The sequence below is a fragment of the Rousettus aegyptiacus genome, unplaced genomic scaffold (genome assembly GCF_014176215.1).
Source record: "Rousettus aegyptiacus isolate mRouAeg1 unplaced genomic scaffold, mRouAeg1.p scaffold_m13_p_2, whole genome shotgun sequence".
Lineage (NCBI taxonomy): Eukaryota > Metazoa > Chordata > Mammalia > Chiroptera > Pteropodidae > Rousettus > Rousettus aegyptiacus.
This window is the reverse complement of record NW_023416295.1, coordinates 33,859,059-33,874,020: the sequence shown is the minus strand read 5'-3', so window position 1 is coordinate 33,874,020 and position 14,962 is coordinate 33,859,059. Positions and strand designations below refer to the sequence as shown.

At 35.5% G+C, this 14,962-nt stretch overlaps 1 protein-coding gene across 4 annotated transcripts in view; it reads left to right on the top strand.

Moving 5' to 3' along the window:
- The window catches only part of MYO1B (myosin IB), a 158,491-nt gene that overhangs the window by 109,230 nt on the left and 34,299 nt on the right, over positions 1–14,962 (top strand). For all 4 annotated transcript variants that reach the window (XM_036237858.1, XM_036237856.1, XM_036237857.1 and 1 more), the window contains exons 12-15: positions 2,222–2,308; positions 2,925–2,990; positions 12,096–12,200; positions 14,245–14,307. In XM_036237858.1, the coding sequence (XP_036093751.1) occupies positions 2,222–2,308; positions 2,925–2,990; positions 12,096–12,200; positions 14,245–14,307 (321 nt within the window). The remainder of the gene's footprint in view (positions 1–2,221; positions 2,309–2,924; positions 2,991–12,095; positions 12,201–14,244; positions 14,308–14,962) is intronic.

Here is a 14,962-nt window from a genome sequence, read left to right as displayed (position 1 = left end):
AACTGTAAGTTCCTGGAGGATAGACCCTGTGTCCATGCACCTCTATGTCTCCACCTTGCCTTGCACTTATTGTCCTGGGCCACACCTGATGCAGGTCACTTCGGCAGCAGTTGCCATCTGGGAGTTCCTCAGGGAACTTCATGCAGGTGCAGAAATGCACAATCTTTTCATCTGGGATGGTGAATCAGCATACTTGGTGTTTTCCCTCGTTTCCACACACTTTATTGGTGATCCTTAAATGAGAATAAATATTCCTTCACTTTCTGGAGGATATTAACGTGGAGCTTAGATGGCACGAATCAGACTCAAGTCAGGGGTGGCAAACGGGCAGCTGCAAGGGCCAAATATAGCTCAATAGGCATAATTTACTCGACTAAAGGATAGGTTTATTCTTTTTTGTTTTGTTTGCTTGCTTTTTACATTTTGAATTTGAGTGCCTCTAACCTGGAATGTGCCCTCCAGCCCTGCTGATCCCGCTGCTTCCCATTCATTTCTATTGCTCAGTGGCTAGAAGTGTTTGAGTTTGAGACTTCTGGAATAAACATTTGTTTGAAGGAAGCAAAAAAAGATTAATATTGGTTGTGAATACACTTCAAAATAGCTAAAGGAGTTTACCAGAATAGGTCGTCACTATTAGTTAAGTTTCACATTGAAATGGCGGTAGCATTCATGGCATGATGGTGAAAAAGGGTCTTTATAAAAATGTAACATTTTGAGATTATGTGGTATTTTGAGATAACTAGTATTTGTAAGGCTAAAGGAGAAAGAATTAAAGAATTATATAGGCTTATGAGGTGTAGTGGTAGAGGAAGGGGATACTTCAAAAATTATACTATGTACCTATAGGCTTACTATGTGACTGGCACTGTTCTAGGCACTTAAATTACCTTTTTTTAAAAAAAAGAAAGAAAAAAGAAAGTAAAAATTAGAAGAAAGATTGGAGAAAGGGTGTGCATCTAAATTTAGACTTCTTTGTCTGTTTTAGTATTTTACATGAATTTTCTGCTTGTGGGATCATTACCACCACCACCACGTTAGCACAACATTGTGCCCTTAGGTTTATTTTCTGCCAATTTCTAGGTAGGTTTTCTAACCCCGATTGGGTTAGTTGCCTGAGACTTAGGGGGAAGGTTGGGATTAGCTCTGAAATGTAAGATGAAAGGAGAAGGTGCTCTATGTTGCCAGAGATGTGTATTATTAAAGTCATTACACTTTAATTAGGGAGCAATGTGGAGAAAGAATTTCCACATAACCCAATAAATTGTGGGGGGTTTTTTTCTAAAATAAAAATATAATGGTTTTCTTTAATAAAAGCAGTCCCCAACGTTTTACTTATAAGCAATGAAATACACACATATGGCCACAGTATTAAAAACAGTAGCAAAACCTCTGGCTTTCCTCCCCAGAGGCTGCTGACGCCCACCTGTGAGCCTCCACAGGAGTGGTGGTGCCACCCTTGGCACCCAGTGCATTGAAGGGCTGTTAGGTTCTCCCAACCAAACTTAACTTTCTCCAGCCTTTGGATTCTCAGCCAAGGTCATAGAGACACATACATCTTCCGCTTTTTTGTCAAATAACTCTGAACAGCTTTCAAATCAATAAATTAGCAAATAAAAAGGTTTTATTTTTATTATACAACATGTTGTCCAACAATATCTTGTTATACTACTCACTGCAGAAGATTTTTTAAAAATACTCAAAAGATTGAATGAAGCCATTTTAATGTATTTCCTCTGAATTTCCTTTCCTGTGTATCGTCATTGGGAAAAAATAGTCGTCATTGTATTACATACACAGTTTTTTATTTTCACAAAACATAAGCCTTTCCCGTTTCATTACCTAATTTTCATAATGATCGTTCTATGATGTTTGTGGGACTTCCCCATCAGTAAGTGTGTATTTATTTTACTATTCCTCTGTTGTTGGACTTCTAAATTGTCTCTGATTTTTCTCTTTTCCATAACTTTGAGATGAATATCCATGTGGAGAAAGCTTTTATAATACTTAGAATTAGTTTCCTAGAGTACGAAAAGGTATAATAACTGGGTATAAATAATTTGCCCAATTTTTTTAATGACTCGACTGTTCATCCAGAGTGCAATGAAAACTGACTCTGAAAAGAAATTTGAAATAAAAGAGCTTTAAATATTTATTAAAATATTAATAAAATTAAGCATTGCAGTAATTGTGATTATTGAATTTTTCTTTTTCTTTTTGATAGGCTTATTATGCCCGTGATGCTCTGGCTAAAAACCTCTATAGCAGGTTGTTTTCATGGTTGGTAAATCGAATCAATGAAAGTATTAAGGTACTGAATCTATGTTGTAATAAATGGTATTTGGAGTATAAACATTAGGTTAAAAAATATTTTAATTTTATTATCAGACCATCGGTTATCTCTTGTAAAGATTGTTCCTTGAAAAGAATTTACGTTGTACAGGATTGAAATTTTTCAGGGGTTCTGTTTTGTTTTGTCATGTGTATTTTAAGAAATCTCACAGACGAATAGTCTTTGCAGAGTTACTTTGAGAGCACTGATTGTGGACATCTACGAACTAATTGTACATACTCCATGGAAAGGTCACTTGACCTCTTTAGCTACTAACTAACATGTTCTTCAGTACCAGGGTATTAGGCTAGGTGATTTTGAAAGATCTTACCTGTTGTAAGATTCAGTAAGCTTTTTTTTTATAATTAAGCATCACTAATGCTTCTTTAAATGAGTCCTCTATTGTTAAAATTTCTGAAAGATTCTATACCAGTATATTATCATTTTAAAAAAACAAACCTAAGTTATAGTTATTCTAGTTATGGAACAATGAACTGGTAATATATGTTTATAATATATGTAATATATGTTTGGTATGCTTTTAGTGTTATTTTTCATGCCTAAATTAACCCATCAATTTGAAACTTTTTTTAAGGCACAAACAAAAGTGAGAAAGAAGGTCATGGGTGTTTTGGACATTTATGGCTTTGAAATTTTTGAGGTAAGCAATTTTCTATTTTTTATATTTATCTTTATTAATGTGGAAAAGTTGGAAGTTCAGTCTTATTTTATAGACATTTAGAATAATTAAAATGAATCTAAAAATAACCTTTGTGTAGATATCAAAAAATTTGGGTGTATGTGTAGGTGTGTATTTTAAGTACCAAAACTAGCACTTTGGAGGTAGTGCTGTTTAAAAAGAACTTGTATCAATACTCGACTTCTAAAATTGCCAATTCGAAATACTTACTGTGGAATTTCCAGCAAGATATATGGACATAATGCCTGTACTGTGGTCCTTAGTTCATTTGTGGAATGGAAAGTGAGGCATGATGTTGCCATGACAAAAGCCAGGAACATGACATCAGGATACTGGCCAGGGCCTGGCCATAGCTAGTCACTTACTTCATCTCTGTGAAACTCAGGCAGAGAGGGTCTGGATTAGATGATTTGGTAGATCTTATCCAGCTGTGTTCTTATGATACTGAATTTGCTACAAAGGTTGAAGTAAATTTTAGTGAAATTCATAATGAATTTTTTAAAAAGACTCCCTGTTTATTACAAATTTAATATTTAAACATTCTATATTATATTAGAATTTCCTATTTACCCTTTTGTTAATTTTGACACTGAGAAGGCATTTTAAGGACTTTTAAACACTTAATCTCACTTTGAGGAGTGGTGTTTTAGTTTGGTCCAGGAAAATAACAAGTAGATGGTTTTCTCCTTTTTTTATTCTCTCCTACAAATAATGATTTATGAATTCCTTTAAATAACCAGAATGACTACCCAAAGATTTTGTATGTTCCAAATTATCAGGTTCCCAGAATCATAGAAGAGGCATGAAACCATTTTCTGCTGCTAAGCTAGACCTTTCTAGCAAATGCCTTTTTTTATAACATCCATTTTTGTGGTAGTGCATTCTCCTTGCTTGACCATGTTTTGTATTTAATAGCTACTCATTGAGGGCTGAATGTGTTCAAGCGCTGTGGTAAGTGTTGCTTGTATTATCTGATATAATTTTCACAACAACTTCACGAAGTAGCTGCTATTATTCCCATTTTACAGAGGAGGAAGTGAGATTCTGATGGTCAAGTAGCTTCCCCAAGGTTACATGACTACCAAGTGGTGGACTCAGGACCTAAACCCCAGGCCACCTAATAAATAAGAAAAGGTCTCCTACATGTCTTCTTCCTCACTTTGCTCCCCAAACTCGCAGGGTCCTCCATTTCTGTAAACAAGGAGAAAAAGAAAATAGTTGTGATAAGTCTCTGACTCTCCCTGTTCCTGTGCCATTGTCTTCAATCCAAGTTCCTGGCCAGCATGGGGAGCCTTCCCAGAGTTCATCGGTGCTGTGGCAGAGTGTGTGGGACACCCATGCTGTGCACTGGCCGTCATCCCCCATGCTGCATCCAGAATACTGCTTGTCAGCACAGTGTCTGTTTATATTGGTGCCCCTTGAGCAGACTCTGCAAAGGGAAGCTTCTGGTTCCTTGTAAAAGGGAAGAATCTAAGATTTGTGAGTTAGAATTGCTTGCGTATACACAGGAATCACTGTGCCAGAATTAATTTCTTTCTAGCAAGATCTCAGATTACTGTCACTAAATGGACAGTCTGTCAGAGTCATTCTTTGCAATTGGCAGGGAAAAGATTTCTTACCTGGCACATTGCTGATCTGAATTTAGATGGTTTCATGAACAAGGTAAAAGCAGAGATCTCACTAGAAAATTAGAAGAAAAAGATATATTTAATGATATTTCTAAAATCAAAGAAACTGATTTTATTGTGTTTTTATTTTGCCAGAAAAAAAGATTTATTGATCTTGAAACCGGTGAGCAGGTGCTTAATTTCATGTCACAATTAATGGGCAAAAAAATTTTTTTATAGGATAATAGGATTATGATGGGACGTTGGCTTGACTTCATCATCCAGTATGGCCTGCAGTCTGATTAGCTATGAGAAAAGAGACCCTCACAGCACTCAGGAAACTGAGTTATACCTCATGAGCAATTTTGACCATGTATAAGTGAGGAAGTCATTTCTCAAGTCATATTTAGTGCCTAATATAAAGTGTGTTTGCTACAGACCTAATCAGAACAGAACTTGGATGTTCTGAATGGAAGTATCCTTAACGTGGCACTGGGTAAAATACCCTTTACCAATCCAGGAATATTTCAGTTATGGTTAATTGAAGTTTCTCTCGAAGCCCATTGTTCTGCATGTACTTTCCTTTTGTAAGTTATATCACTACTCTTCTCAACGCTGTTAAAACTATGGACTTTAGTTTATGAAATTGCATGCATTACATTTCTAGGTGGTCTTCTTCCTTTCTTAAGAGGAATACCTGAGTTTGGCAGTTCTCTATCTTAGCTGCACATTGGAATCATTAGGGGAGCTTTTGAAAATTCAGATGTCCAGGCAGTACCCCAGACCAATAAATCAGAATCTCCGGATATGGGGCCCCAGCAACAGTATTTTAAAACTCCCAGATGACTCCGGTGGGCAGGCAGGGTTGAGACAGACTGCTCTCATAAACAGGAATCTCCACCAGAGTGAACTGTAAATTCCAGACGTATGTGGTGTTCCCGACGTTTGACCTCTGCACAAAATGCCTTACAAACATCCAACCCCACCTACAGTTCATCTTACCTGAACTTAATCTGTGTGTGTATATATATATATATTCCTGAAACCAAACAGGTTACATTTTTACTCTGTAATCAGAACTTTCAGTCAGGGCCAAATCCAACCAGTCATATGTCTGTAGCAAATCTTCTCCTAGCCATAAAATCATTAGAAGTTAATTTTCCTTCTCTATGCGGCAAGTGCTTTGATGTTTTTCCACTTCTTTGAGAGAATTAACATTTGTTTTTTGTTATAATTAATTGTTCTCTCCATTTTCCTGTCAAAATCTTCTCAGATTCATCTTCCAAACGTCTTGATTTTTTAAAAATCTATCAGTTTTTAAAATCAAGTCAGGATAGAGATTAGGTTGGATTTGAAACAGAACTTTTTAATGCCCTTTGATACACAATTAAAAAGTTTTTTTTTCTTTTAATGTATTCACACACATACCCCAGATGCCATCCTGCATTTTCCTGGATTATCAGCAAAATTAGAACACATGAATGTCAGGAAGCCAAGAGGGTTGAACACTAGGAAGCCAGACTTAAAATACCACAAGCGGAACTACGGGTGCTCAGTGTATGACTTACAAAGAAGTATTCAGAATCCATAACAATTCAAAATCGCAAATTTCTATGATATTGTCTACCCAAGTGAAAATGAACTGATAGAATATAGAGAAAATTATGCCTTTGTTCTTCATTGAAAATTGACTGAAAGAGTTAAGGGTTCTGCCATTCAGAACACCCTTGGTAGCACTTTAAAAACTAGACAGTCAGGCCCAGAAAAAAATTTTTTTTTAACATTTCTAATTCTGCCTCATGACCCTACTTGACTGTTCTCATGAAAACATTTTTTAGCTGAGCTGGTGGAAACCTTTCATTCACTTTGGTCCGTTTCTAAATGGAAGAGGGAAACTGATGCATTAAACCATGGGATGATGACACATGGGTTTGACTGCAAACATTCCAGTGCCAGCCGGGTGAATAGCTCGGCCTTTTTGGCCGCATGTGACCTGTTGTCAGTTTGGAAAACAAATTAATGGAACACTGATACAAAAATAAGGTGAAGCGAAATAAAATTCATAGAGGAGAAAAATTTAGCTATAAATCTCAGTAGAACTTAAGTCCTATTTTGCAAAGAAATAGAATTATAATCTAAATACTCCAATTCTGTACAATTACGTTTGAATGTACTTGTAACTGAAAACATGGCCTTTGATCTTAGAAATATTTATAGGATCTATAAAGTAACAAATGCCGTTCTTTAAAATAATAAAATTAAATTCAAAGCAATGTTGAGCAATATTACAATTCAACTTTTTAAAGCTCTTATAAGTATTAAAAGGAGCAGGTAGTTTAATGAGGATATTACTCATTAGTGTCCTGGGAGTTGACCAGAACAGGTCTGCAGTGGGTAGATATTTCACTTTTCATACTATTGAGCTAATTTCACACCAACAAAATGGTAGTTATTTTCGATTAGACATTTTTTATCCATCTGGCTCTTATGAACCACATCGAAAGTGGCCCATGTATAGTTTGGATATTACAGGCTAGATGCAATGACTGTTTCAAATAAAACAACCTTAACAGTTGGGCAATAGTCATTTGTAGCCTGGTAAGCCTGTCTCATGATTATAGAATTTCTTTTCTAAACTGTTTTAAAAAGAAAATTGATTCTGGTTATAGCAACACTTTCTGTTCTAGTTCTCATCATTGCTCTTGCTTTAACTTTTTAAATCAAAGCCTATTTAAAAATATTTAAGAAGAGCACTATAATGCTGTTTTTATTAAAATTTAGTATATTCGAGTGTGTACCTAGAAGAAAAACATTATGCTGTATTTAAAGGGAAGTTTTCTAAAACTTAAGGCAGTCGTTCAATTTTGTAAATGTCTAAAAAGGACATTATTTAATATTAAATGTTTTTCTCTTATTTTGAGGATTTTTTAAAAGTTTATTTTCTAAAAAAAAAAAAGAGTTTGATTTAGGGCCAGTTTCTTGACATCATGATTTTTAAAAGTGGATTGTTAAATACATTATTATTATTATTATTGGAACAGTATTTTCATTATTGGGGACTACCCCAAGGTTTTCTACCAAGGAAATCTTTGCTAGAACAAAAAGCGCATTTGAAAGTAGAAATGTAGCCCCACTCCTCTAAAACAGTAATATAATATTCAAAATTTTATAACTTATATAAATGTACCATTTCATGTATTATGCAAGAGACTTCATTGTATATAAAAGTATAGAACCCCCACTCAACTTGATATATCCAAAATTTGACCTCAAATGGAAGTGTTGAACTCTAAGAAATAGCAATTAAATATGTAATTAACAGTACTTTTTGCTTGAGTTAAGTCATGGCCTTTGTGTTTGAACTGCTCTCCTATTTCACCAGCAAGATCTTCCTAATTCCACCATCCTAATGACAGATGTGATGGAACTGTCTCCTTGAAAGGAACTTTACATCTTCCTTTCATTATTTATTATTTTTAAAGAGTGCAAGATTTAAATATCTTAGAGTAACATTAGCCTCCTCGATTAGGACTATATAAATGTAATAGTAGGCCAGTATTTTTGATCCATCTTTCAAAATCATTCTAAGCACAAAGTTTATGATTGATACTTAGGAGTATAAACTTAGTTATGAACTCTACTGGGAGTAAGATTTTCTGTTTCTTTGATGTTGAAAGGGTGGACTTAAACTCTAGAATTCTTGAAAGAAGCCCTAGAGTTTAAAATTATGATATATTATATACTTCTAAATATGGTAAGTGTTTACTATCCCAATCTGCACTTGGTAAATATAGTATAAAACGATAGAACCCAGAAACCTTGCTATTTACATGTGTTTTCTAGAGCAGTGCAGTGTGAGTAGGGGTCATTCCGAGTTTTATTCAAGAAGACTGTATAATGGAAAATTTTGGATGTACTTGTTTGAAGACCTTGCCAAAAGTTTTAGTTTTATCCTTCTGTCTTTAGGGATAAATGCGGGTTAGACAGTGGAGAAAAATTCCATGCATGTAGCATGGGTAGAAAACTAGAGACAGAGGAGGTGAGTCATTCACGGGAGTGAGCGCCTGCCCACTTCCTCCTTTGAGACTTTGATTCATGAGACTGACACACAGGTGGGAGTGCCAGCCCGGCTCAGGGAGTGCTGAACACCTTCACAATTCTTGACCAACCAAAAAAGTATCCAGATATCAAGTTGCTTTGGGACCCTCATATTCATGTGATAGTTCCTAGACCCAGTTTAGCTATTTTGTGAAGGGGAGAGGGAAAACCTGGTGATATTTAATGCCCGTACAAATGGAGAAATGCATGAGACCTGTGCAAGTTTCAGCTAGATGAATTGTTACCTGGCTGTTTCTTAATTTTCTGCAAATTACAAATTTTTGCAAGTTTTTAAAAAATGATTCGTGATGTCCCATTTTCAAAAAAATTTGGACAATGTCAACAGTTTAAACTTAGATCACCAGAAATGTGATTGCCTTCATTTTCAGCAATAATGATTGCTCTGGCGGTTCATGACATGTTTTGGAGGCTGTGAGGTATGTTTGCAACAGATGTGGAGCAATTTCTGTGGGGAAGTAAGCTGGTTTCTGCCCTGATGATTGTGCTATTCTATTTTTGTTTTTGTTCTTTAAGCAGCGGGATAAGGTCAGAGAGTCAAGGTTTTGTTCTTCAGCCATCTCCAGAACACTCTCCTTACCACCTTGTTGGTGTTTGAAGGGGAGACCCAGATCAGATCACATGAGAATGGGGGCTCACTGTGGTGGGAAAGGGAGGTTCTCTGGATCTTGCTGAATATCTTCACTCTTTCTGTGACCTGCCAACTGCCTCTGTCCCTGACTCTTCGGATGGATGTATCATGCATTTTTTTTCTTTTTCCTGGTAGTTTAAAATTAGAAGTTTTGTCTTCTGAAGCCGTAGGACTTCAGGCAGTTTACGTGATGTATGATTATTTTAGTCAAACCTTTTTTATCCTGAAGAGATTTCACCTAGCAGGGCCACAATTCAGACATCACATGTAGATACTGTGGTTCTTTCTTTTGAATTGATTGGACATGTGTCTTGATCTAAAGTGTTATGCCAATCAGAAATATGGCCTGAATGGTAAATTCAGTAATTTGTACCAATGAATAACTAAGTCTTTACTTTTAGAAGTTTATTCACATTAAGAACTGACTGCATTTTGTGTAATCTGTCCCTTTTTGCACCAGAATGCAGTAAGTATGAACTGTTTGCAGTGACGGTCTGTTGCATGCTCCTGTGTTAATGGCTTCTCCAGCTGTGTGAATTTTGCAGTAAATGGCTGTTGATTAACTGTGTGGATATGAAATACAGAATTCATACAGGGATTTAAAAAAAATAAAGAGAACATTTAATTTAGCTCTAACTTGCTCCTTAAGCTGTGTTGTAATTGTGAAGCTTTGCCTCTGATTTCTAATCTGCTTGTGTGTATTTCATAGTCCTGTTCTAGAAGTGACTTCAAACTGTTCATAGCCACATGATGTGTCTTAAGGACACCAATGGCTCTCCCCTGCCTTCTTCTCATTTGTTGTCATTGAAAGATTTAGCCTAATTTTGTTTAAATACCTTCATGGGCACAGACTTATTAAATAACAGAAAGGATTGACTCCATGAATTTGTTTTCTAAAAAAAAACAAAAAGTTCTGCTCCTTTAAACCATTAGAACATTAGCTTTATTTACAAGTTTTTCATTTGTGAGGGTAGCATTATATAAGGGTATATTTTACCAAACCAAGAAAACCAGACTTTCTCATATATGAAATGGCCTTATACTGATTATAATAATAATAATAATAATAAGGCATCTATACCAGATAGACTATAACTTCTAATCAAAATCATTAGGCTCCAAGGATTGGAGCATATGGTTTTTAAAAATTTTATATTAAAATGAGTTCTAGGGAATGTCCTTTGTGTCTAAGACTACATTTGTTGAAAGTATTGAACATAAACATGTGCTCTTTAGTAAGAACCTTCAAGATTAAAAAAAAATAACTTTATCCTTGACTACATCTAACATTAAAAGATCAGTCAGTAATAGTGTGTATGTGTCATTTATGGTTTAGAGTAAAAATTTCCTCTGATTAGTTAGTTCATCACTGGTGATTAGAACTCCTTAGCTGACTTCCGGGAAAGAATGTGGTCAGATGCTACATGGTAAGTATCATTTAAAAATTTGTCCTATGTTGGACCAAAGTGGATTTTGAAAGATCAAGTTTCATAAAAACTCTATGACTTTTTTGCTTTCGTCATTTATGGAGAGATCTGAAGGCCAGTAGTTCTGTGTATTCATAGAGAGGAGCCAGCTTCATTCCGCTATTACTCAAAGACCCTTGTAGCTCATTCATTAGTCCAGGACTAGCCATGTCAGTGAGAAAGGAGTCAGGCTTATCAATGGTGGGGTCGTGCGTCCTTTACTCCCAGTGCCAGCGTCTCTCTCTTTCCCTCTCTCTGCAAAGAGGAGGGATAGAGGTAAAAATAACTAGTATTATCAGCAGATCTACCTCTTCCTGGATGGTGTGGTTCTTAGTGAAGTGTATTCATTCAACAGATGTGCATTGTGTGTCCTCCGTAATGCTTTAAGCCCTGTGGGTTGTTCAAAAATGATTTAGGCATGGATCTTTTGTCAGAGTTCATAGGAGAAAACTCTGATGTGAAGGAAAACTACTGAGGATCATAAGAGTAATAAATGTGCGAACTTTTCAAGAAGAGAGTTTTTCTAACTAGGGAGATGGTATTGCTGTGCTGATTCCCTTGTCACCATTTTGTAGGCATGTCATTCATTTATTCACTCATCAAATACATATTGAGTACTTACTTGGTGTGAGGTGCTGGGCATACCTTGGGGACTAAGAGATGTACAGTCAACTCTTGCCCTTAGAAATGTACAGTCTAGTGAGACAAGTAGCAGATAGATATGAAACTAATCAATACAGATGTACACATATATACACACATATATACATTTAGAGTAATTTTTTTCAAGTGTTAGTATGTACGAGTTAGAGAAATGATCCTGGGCAGGGGAATAAAAAGTCAGGTCAAGAAGACTTTCTTGAACTCCAAAGTTAGACCTGAGAATGGAAGATTGAAAACTTATAAATCTTACTGTTCTTTTTCTTTCCCCCCCCTGAACCTTCAGGGAAAATGTACTTATTTGTATTTTTTTTTTTTTTTACTATGTATAGGGTGCTTCTCTGTCAACTAAAAACTTCATCCTTTAAATACTGCATCACTTGTGTATACTGCGTTCATTCACTTATCTCATGAATCATTTATTCAGTGCCTGCGATGTGCAAGCCTCTGTCCCAGAAGCTTTGTGCTGGGTCACAGTTAAGAGACAGTGTGTGACATTTATCGTAGATTGAGATGTTAGAGTGTCATTGTTATGGGAGAGCTAATAATATGGTTTATGAGGCTGTCTTCATTTTTCTCCATACAGGACAACAGCTTTGAGCAATTCATTATTAATTATTGTAATGAGAAGCTGCAACAAATCTTCATTGAACTTACTCTTAAAGAAGAGCAGGAGGAGTATATACGGGAGGTAATGTTGAAATACAGTTTTTAAAAATGTTCCCTTTTCATTCATAATACAAATTCTGGATTCGGACGACTATATAAACATGACCCTAAAATCAGATTTATTTCAGTTTAGCCATATTGTGTCTTTTAAAAATTTGTTTGGTATGACATCTATGCCAACTTGAATTTTCTTTGTTGTTGTGCTGTTAGGGCCCAGAACAATGCATGGCACACAGTAGGTGCTCAATAAATATCAGTTGACTGGCTCAAGTCTCACTGGATTCTAATGCAATGATGTGAAATAATAATCTGTTAAGATGAATGGACAAACAACTATGGTACATTCATACAAGGGCATACTATGCAGACTAGAAAGGAAAAAACAATTGATAGGCACAATTATATAAATGAATCTCAAATGAGTTATGCTAAATGAAAGAAGCCTGACTCAGAAGGCTGCATATTTTATGATTCCGTTTATACGTTGTTCTAGAAAAGGCAAAACTATAGAGATAAAGCAATAAAGACAGAGGTCAGTGGTTGCCAAGGGGTAGGGGTCATGAGAGAATGTGACTACAGAGGGGTAACACAAGGGAATCTTGGGGGCTGATGGTTATAATGGTAGTTACATGACACTATGCATTCGCCCAGACTTAAAGAGCTGTATACCAAAAAGGCCAAAATTGCTGTATATAAATTTGAAAATATTTTGAAATTTTGTTCAGTCTTGAAAAACACTGACTTCCTAAAAATTTATAATGAAAATAGATAATATTTGTTGAGTGCCTACTATATGCCAGCTATTGTACTAGTACTACATATGGATTGTCTCACTTAATGCAATTTAAAAATAATCAGAAGTAATGTTTACGAAGCCCTCTCCTCCTTATAAAACACATACTTGTTGTTCACCCTTTCATTTTTTAAATAGCCAGTCTTTTTCTAAGTGTAAAATTATTTATTTCAAAAAAGTAAAGGGAAATTATTATATCTTTATTTTTGTTTCAATTTTTATCTGCCTTAATATTTTAGAAGTGATATGTATTTTTCTTCATTTTTATAGTCATTTTAAGTCATTAAGGACACAGAATTTTTTTTGAGGGGGTTCTAAATCTAGAGTTTTCTAATGTGATTGTTATCCCCAGTGACTTTAGTAAAATAATCCATTTACTTGAAAGTGAAAGTATAAATATTTCACTTTTCTTTTAGAATGATCATTATACTTTAGAAACTTTTATATTTGTCTGACACCTTTGATAACATAAACATCCTAAAAGCCAAAATAATTTTCTTCCTGTCTTCTCATCATAAAGAGAATGCCCAAACTTTGATCTGTGACTTAAAAGTTTGTACAGATCGTCTAGAACACTTTTAAGAGTATATAGGAAGATCCCTATCTTGCTTTCTGAATGAATTTTTTCCCTTCAGAAGAAAAATAAATGTTTACATTTAAATGGGCAGAGTGTAAGCAGATACGGAATGATTACATTTAGCCTCACAGATGGCTTTGTAACTAGCATTACAACTAGTGGATAGGTTCTTGTATCTTTCCTTATGTTGAAAATATTTTGTCTTAGCCCTGGAATATTTTCACACATGAAATAGTTAACTGCCCTACAACATGGGATTAACTCTAAAATTAATTTTTTCCTTGTGATTACAAATTAAGAAGAGAAAAAACCAGGCCTTAGATTCTTGGGATCAAGTTCTGACTTATTTCCTTATAAACATTGTAAGTATACACAAAGTAATATTGACCCCAGGGCCTGTTGAGTAAATGTTTGGCCTGGGGCCAGTGAAGTGCATGGGAAATCGCTACAGATGGGAGAGTGGAACGGGAGTCAGTCTCAGCACAGGTCAAGGGCGTTCATTCATTTCAATCAGATCGTGTCAGTGGTGGACTGCCTCACTAAGATAGTTTTGGGAACCAGAAGATGACAATTGCAGCACTGATTTTATAAAGGAATTATTCAGAGAAGTGAAATATGGTAGATGGTGGGCAAAGGCTGTTTTCTAGATGTGACATCATCATATGGAATTTGATTTTGTTCTATTTTGTCTTTCAGGACATAGAATGGACTCACATTGACTACTTTAATAATGCTATCATTTGTGATCTAATAGAAAATGTGAGTATTAGGTATAGTTTTCTAAAGAATGTCTTAGTAGTATAATTCATTAGTTACAAATGATCTCACTATTTCAATATTAAGCTTTAGTATTTTCGTAATTTTAGTACTTTCTTTTGAGAACTGCAGATTCTGGCGACTTTATTGTAATCCTAAGGGGTCAAACACAGTTCCTAAACACATACATAGGCAACTGGACATTTTGATACTTAGCCTGGATCCCATGTACTCATCCCATTGCCATGTCACAGGACCCACCCATTCATGATGTGCACATGCCATGTTTTTAGAGACACCAGTCTTGACTTTGTGTTGGGAGCCCAGGTCCAGTCCATGGCTCCCAGGAATGTGAACACTGATTAGAGGAGGCTCGGCGCAGCCATAAAAATTTTTGCCAAATCAAAATATCCGTTTCATTTCTCAAATTCTTAACAACCTCTTAATATACTATTCAGTGGTTTTTATCAAAAAGATAATTTTTGGCAAAGAGGGAACCCTTGCGTGCTGTTACTGGGAATGTAAATTGGTGCAGCTGCTATGGAAAAACCCTATGGAGTTTCCTCAAAAGGTTAAAAATAAAACAATCAAAAGATCCAACAATTCGACTTCTGGGTATATATCTGAAGGAAATGGAATCAGAATCTTCAAGAGATAT